The sequence below is a fragment of the Euprymna scolopes genome, chromosome 36 (genome assembly GCF_053919585.1).
Source record: "Euprymna scolopes isolate OS-2025 chromosome 36, ASM5391958v1, whole genome shotgun sequence".
Lineage (NCBI taxonomy): Eukaryota > Metazoa > Mollusca > Cephalopoda > Sepiida > Sepiolidae > Euprymna > Euprymna scolopes.
The window spans coordinates 54751530-54759074 of NC_136517.1; the positions used below are offsets into that span (position 1 = coordinate 54751530).

A 7545-nucleotide genomic window follows, 5' to 3' on the forward strand; every position below is an offset into this window, starting at 1 on the left:
TTTGGAATATATAATCTTCATTCCGTGACACTTCATTTTTATTAATTGCTATAAGTGCCAATCTGAATAAGCACCTAACTATTTCAAAAATAAGTTATGGTACTTATGCAGAATACGGACCGTGCTATTTTGTAAATTTTTTATTATTTTTATTTATTTATTTTTCATTTTTTTAGACGGGATTTTAAAGTTAAATTCAATCTTTACGATATCTTTTGTTTATTAAATCGTTCGATGAAAGTACAGAGCACTAAAACGCCCATCCCTTTCTATGTTAAGAATAGGTTTCTAAATAATGTTATTTCAGCACGATCCGTACTATTCTGCATAAATACCTAAGTTTTAAATAAATAGATAAAAAAATAAACAAGTCTAGTTAGAATATGGTTCACCTTTCTCGAAATCGTGGATGACGAATATAGGGGAGGTCACTCTTGATAGCTAATGATTTACGCGTGTAATGTACACCGGGTCGTTCATATCGTCTAACACCAGTAAACGAAACTATAGTGTTTCAGGGAAAAAAAAAAAAAAAAAGAAAAATTCTCAGAAACTGTTTATAAATCCATCTTTTTAATGTTACAATTCGCCAGAGGCCGTCGTAGACATTTACGATGAGGAGCCAACGTATTTTTTTCGCTTTGACCACCGGACTTTCACTTTCAGCCGGCAGTGTATTAGGTGCTTGCTGGGAGCGATTTCGAGAAAGAAAACCTTCGGGTTTTGATATCCCTCCGGCGATACCCACCCTAAAAGCCCACGAAAAGTTAATCCCCACGGGTAACAATGTCATACCCAGCGAACCCATGCCCGGTAATCGGGTTGCTCAAATTATGCGGTTCGGCTTTCCGAGCATGAGCAACCTTCGTTCGTATGGTAATTACATTCTATCTTACGACCAGAGGACCAGGTGCCCAAATTGGGTTTTTGAACATTTGACCCCGGACAGTCTTCGGGATAAAAATGCCGATCGGACGTCGTGTTCGTTTGAGGAGGATCCGTCGATCCATGCGTATTTTCGGGCCACGGATGCAGATTTTAAGGGCAGCGGTTTCGACCGAGGACACATGGCAGCTGCCGGCAACAACCTTCAGTCGTGGAAAAATCTACAAGAAACGTTTTATTATACGAACGTAGCACCACAGGTAAGATTAAACAATTTTGGCCTACTGCTCATAAGGGAGAAGGGCTGTAAAGTCTATTCTAACGGACCAAGGGCGATAAATCGATTCGGTAAGGCGTTAGGATATTAAAATGATTTTTAAATCATATATATATATATATATATATATATATATATATATATATATATATTGCCACCCGAGTTTGGGTTAATAAAAGGCATAACACTTGTGCCTCCTCGATGTGCATACTTCACAGCAACAAAATCCCACCCCTTCACTGTTGAGGTCCATAGATACCGGAAAGCCTTCCACTCTAATAATTTATTCGGTGCTTATGCACTTATCTTACCGTGCTATTTTCTAAAATAGTATTTTCAAGTTTTACGATATCTTTTTTTTTTTTTTAGTATTAAATTGTTAGGTGAAAGTACAGAACAAATACAAAACATCCTTCCCTTGTTAAGAATGGCTTTCTAAATAATAACGTTATTATTTCAGCACAGTAAGTGCCTCCCTTCGGACTGCTAGACTTTGGAATTCCCCTCCCGGCTTCTTGCTTCCGTGACTGTACTAACCTGCACCTGCAGGTCTAAATGTAATGTGAACAGACATCTTGCTGTTCAACTCTCCACGGACGCTATCTCAGCTAGTAGCCACTTATATTTCAAATAGCAAAATGCCTCGTTTGGGGTGAAAAAGAGTTTTTCAAAAATGTGTTTATCTCAATCCTACATCAGTCCAAACAGTACATAAAGCAACACATACATACTGGCAATAAGAAAAAAAAAAAAGAAGAAAAAAAAAGGCCGGTGGTGGGGGAGGGGGGCGCGGTTAATATACTGGTTTTAATTTTAACGGCACTATTAAAACTCATTTTCACCAACAAATTCCAAACATCAAATCATTTTATTATCGAAGAAAAGAATGGGTGATTGATTATTGTCCAATGTCCAGAATTCCCCATACATTAAAAAAAAAAAAAAACATGAAGAAAAATCTTTATGATGTACGTACCTATTACGAAACAAAAATATCATATTCCAAAAATCAGGAAAATTGATCAAATAGTTTTATTTTTATAAAGAAAGTAATTTTTAAACGATTTAGAGAGCGATTAGGTAATCGTAGACAGTATAAGGCTATTGTCGCAAGTTTGAATTATTGCTGAGTTATCTCCCTTTGTTTCTTCAAGATGGCGATGTGAGACAGTTACTCCTCGCTTACTTAAAAAATTCGATTTTCTTAGGTGAAAATAAAACTACTTGATCATTGATCAAGTAGTTCTATTTTCACTGATCAATTTAATAAATATACAAAACTACTTAATCAATTTAGGCGATTTAAATCTGAGATATATATATATATATATATATATATATATATATATATATATATATATTTAGACAAATATTATTGAATAGCACGGAATTATTCTGTTTTACAATTTTCCTTTTTATCTTCTCCAATCTCCGAATAGTCCTTTTTGTGTTTTATCAAATGGGGTATAGGTTGTTTAAACAGTTACATTTAATTTAGCTTAAATTTGCAGTTTTTGAAAAAATTACAAGTGCAGACTTTCTTTTCGATGCCTGTGTATATGTGTGTTTGCATATACATATGCATATATATGCATATGTATATGTGCATGTGTATATATATATATTTGCATGTATGTATATATACACATATACATATGTGTGTATGTGTGTATATATATACATATATATGTGTATATATATTAGTGTTGGGACGATTAATCGGAATCTTTTTTTTTTTTTTTTTTTTTTTTTACAAAGGCATCACCACATTATCAAGGCCCAGAGGCCACTCAAGGATAAGGGTTAAAGAGTGTACAGTAGAAGTTGGTCAATATAGTAATCATTAGTAATGAAAATTTGGTAAATTTAATAACTTATATGGAACGGCTCATCAAGAACTTATTTACTTTAGACTTGAACAAAACCATATTGTAGTCAGCCGGAAAGCAGGAAAACGGAAGACAATTCCACAGGCGTGCAGTTCTAAGAAAGAAGCTTTGTTCATGGAATCTACGTTTAGGTTTAGGGACAGATAAAGAGTGGGGGAAATTATTGATAGTGTTTACAGCTAGACGAGTGTTTCTTGTGAAAGTTTGGCGAGGGGGGACCATAGATTGAAGCTCAGTTGAACACATTCCATGAAAATAACGATACATCAGAGACAAACTCGCAACATCTCTTCTGTGAGATAGAGGTTGCAAGGAGGAGAAAAGGACATCTCCTACGAGGCTACGAAGTCTATTTTGAACTCTATCAAGGCAGGCCAAGTCCTTTCTAGCAGCTCCTGCCCAGATGTGGCAACAGTATTCCATCCTTGGACGTACCTGGCTCTTATATAGATAGAGAATAGCATCAGCAGTGAGATATCTACTGGATCGATAGAAAGATCCCACCATTTTTCCAGCGGCCTTGGCAACACATTTGATATACGTGTTCCATTTAAGATCAGGAGTAATGGTCAAGCCCAGAAGCTTGTCAAAACTTGAGGCCTCCTGAAGACGAGAGCCATTCATTTCAATTGATGACAAATGTGGATTAGAATGTTGATGATGTAAAGAGAGAAGCTTGGTTTTAGATGCATTAAAAGTAACCAGCCACTCCTTTCCCCATTGTACTACGTGCTCAAGATCAGAGGAGAGAGAATTGGAGAGAACTTGGCTCGTTTACTGTCTTAGATGTGGTACCATAAATGGTAGTGTCGTCAGCATAAATGTCTACAAATGATGTAAGGATATGATTTGGAAGATCATTAATGTAGATCAGGAAAAGAGTTGGGCCCAGGATGGATCCCTGAGGGACACCGGCATTAATACTGTGAGCTTCTGATTTTTGCCCCTCAACTACTACTCTTATGAACCTATCAGAAAGAAATGATTTAATAATTGAGAAGACTTTTCCAGCTATACCATAGCTAGCGATCTTATGAAGTAAACCTTTATGCCATACCCTATCAAAGGCTTTAGATATGTCAAGAGCAATTGCCCTAGAAAGATTGCCACCGTCGAGAGATTTGCTAATCCTATGCGATATAACTGTAAGGACATCTGCTGTAGATCTAGCAGAACGGAAACCATATTGAGTGTCACTAAGAAGGTTATTTTTGTTGAGATGTTTGATTACTTCTGTATTTAATACAGATTCTAGCAACTTACTCATGACGCACAGGAGACTTATTGGCCTGTACTGAGAGGGGGATGAGCGATCACCTGAATTCTTAAATACAGGGCATACTGATGAGATTTTCCAGGGAGATGGGAAACTATTCTCCTTAAGACAACGTTTAAACAGTTTTGTAAGTATGGGCGCTAGTTCAGGTTGAAGTTTTTTGAGTACTATAATTGGAATACCATCAGGGCCAGTTGCTTTACTGGAATCAAGGTTTTTGATTAGCTTGGCAACATCACGTACAGATATACGTATATCACGTAGCGTGTTTTCTGATACAAGAGGAAATATTGGGGGTTGGCGGTCTTGGTCGCAAAGGGTAGAATTAGCTGCAAAGTTCTTGACAAAGAGTTTGGCTTTGTCTGATGCTGACGAGATTACCTCAGGTCCATTGATAATAGTTGGGATGGAGCACACGCTTCTGTTCAGGATTCTATTTGCTATTTGCCAAAACTGGTGGGAACCAAGCCGCTGCTCAGCTACTTTGGACTTAACAGATTGAGCATACAACTCTCTTGCGTTCCTTATTACTTTCTTACAATGGTTGCTGGCAGTCCTGAAAACGGCTTTAGTTTCCATACATCTATTACGTTTGAAGCAGTGGAAAAAGTGATTTCTGTGCGCAATGGCAGCAGCACATTCTGGAGAGAACCATGGCTGGCTGTTAGGTTTTTGCTGAAACTTTTTAGAGGGTATGAAATGGTCAATACCTACAATTAACCATTCAGTTAGGTCTAATACTATAGAGGACACATCCTTTTTAAACATGGAATGCAGAGGTAGATCAGATATAAATGTACGGAAGCTATCCCAGTCAGCCTTAGTGTATCGATATACTGTACGATGAAGAGGTACGTCTGGGGACTTATTACATTTCATTTTTATCTTAATTGATACAACAGAGTGGTCGGAAGATCCAAGAGGCGACAGAACAGAAACTGAACATAGTTCAGGGCAAGTTGTGAGAAAAAGGTCTAGTAGGCTCGCATACTGGCCGTCATTATCGGGCACACGGGTAGGTTCCTGAACAATCTGAGTGAGGTCATAGGCAATGGAGAAATCATGACAGAACCTCCCCTCATCATCGGTCTTGTTTGAGTGGGTCAACCATTCGACGTTGTGAACATTGAAGTCTCCACATACGTGAATGTTAGCTGAAGGATAAGTAGAAAGGACTTGGTCAATTTTCTCAGATATGCTTTGAAAGATAGTAACTCCGCTGTTGTGGGGGCGATAGAGAGTAAATATAAATGCAGTAGTGTGAGCTAAAGCAACCCAGAAGCACATATAGGGTAAGTTAGGATCTTCCCTGGAGATGTCCCTCCCACATGGAAAGCTATCTTTTATATAGGCACATATTCCATGCCCATGGCGATCTTGGGGGTCAGATTTAGAAGTTAAGTTAGAGTATCCTGTAATTGCAAACTCATCAAGGGAAATAGCCTGTCCAATGCCAGTTTCACTTAAAAATAAAAGGTCTGGTTTAGTCTCCTGTAATTGGGTTTCAACCTCTGGAAGGTTAGAACGTAGACCCCTGATGTTGGAGAAGGAGAAATGGTAGTAGGGGTCTACGTTGGAAGTTGGAGAACCGGGTTTAATCGTGTATTTTTTCTTGAAACTTGTCATGATGAAATTTTGGAATTTGTGGACTAGGTCGACAGATTTACTTAGAGCAGGACAGAGAGGGGAAACTAAGAGAGAAAAAGAAACGAAGAATTTTTTTTTTTTTTTGTACCACATGATAAGGTAAAGCCGTAACAATTACCCACTAGTATGGCATCGAGAGGCCCCACCAGAAGCTACTGCATGGTCCAGATTCCATTCACCAAATGGCAATACAGCAGCCCCAGTACTTTGCACCTGCTGATAGGACAGCCTCCTTAGTGGTTAATCCAAGGTTCGGGTCGCTGACTATCAGGCGGATAACGTCAGCCCAGACAAAACGTTTACCTCCAGCACCCTTACTAGTGACATGGCTACAAGGATAGACATAGAAACAGAAAATTTCCACCAACTCTGCCAACTGTTCACGCAAAAATACTGCCAACCTAGAAAGCAGCTTTTTCTTCTCCCTTTGTCAGAAAAATCACTCATTTAAAAAATGAGGATTGAGGGACAAATAAGAAGAAGCGAGAGTAACAGGAGCTGCCGATAACGCATCCACAATGCGTTTTCTACTCTCCATTAAAAAAAAATTAAAAAAATAAAAAAAATAACTATTAAGTATTGTACTTAATAAAAGTCCAACGGACATGTTTAAGGGAAAGTATGGTGATAGATTCCCCTCCCACGAACTAAAAATGAGTACAATTAGGTAATCTATTTTTGCAATCAACTCGGTAGATAAATAAACATTTATGGACGAGGAAAAAAAAAAAAAAAATTAAAGCTAGCATTTAATACAACAGAAATACATAAATTAAATACTGAAATAAAATGTAGTTATTAATATTTGAATCTTAAAATAAAAAGTGCGAATTAGTAGAGAAAATCACTTATCACAACAACGCATTCCGTCTCCAAACTAGTGTAGAATTTAACTTTTAATAGCGTTCAGAAGATTTTTTTTTTTTTTAAATTAACCGTTAAGAGAAAGCGTGATTTTATTCTGAACTTTAACTAATCACGTTTTAAGCAACTTATGATATAAAACAAAATCGGATGGGGGGTGGGGTTCTTCCGAAGTTAGTTGGTGACGTTATAAGTAATTGCGAGATAAGATGGGAGCCAGAAATTAGGGGTGGGGGACTGAAAATGATAATATAATGGATTGATTATACAATATTTAAGATCAACTTGGTAGATAAACATTTATGGACGAGAAAAAAAAAAAAAAAAAAAATTAAAGCTAGCATTTAATACAACAGAAATACATAAATTAAATACTGAAATAAAATGTAGTTATTAATATTTGAATCTTAAAATAAAAAGTGCGAATTAGTAGAGAAAATCACTTATCACAACAACGCATTCCGTCTCCAAACTAGTGTAGAATTTAACTTTTAATAGCGTTCAGAAGATTTTTTTTTTTTTTAAATTAACCGTTAAGAGAAAGCGTGATTTTATTCTGAACTTTAACTAATCACGTTTTAAGCAACTTATGATATAAAACAAAATCGGATGGGGGGGGGGTTCTTCCGATGTTAGTTGGTGACGTTATAAGTAATTGCGAAATAAGAATCGAAAAAATCTTAACTTTTTGGGGTATCGGAATCGGA

General features: G+C 36.9%; 1 protein-coding gene across 1 annotated transcript in view; it reads left to right on the top strand.

The window, feature by feature from the left end:
* Window positions 1-7545, top strand: part of LOC145260501 (endonuclease G, mitochondrial-like) — a 31134-nt gene continuing 23589 nt past the window's right edge. The window contains exon 1 of the mRNA XM_080118615.1: window positions 1-1145. Within this exon, the coding sequence (XP_079974741.1) occupies window positions 615-1145 (531 nt within the window). The 5' untranslated portion in view covers window positions 1-614. The remainder of the gene's footprint in view (window positions 1146-7545) is intronic.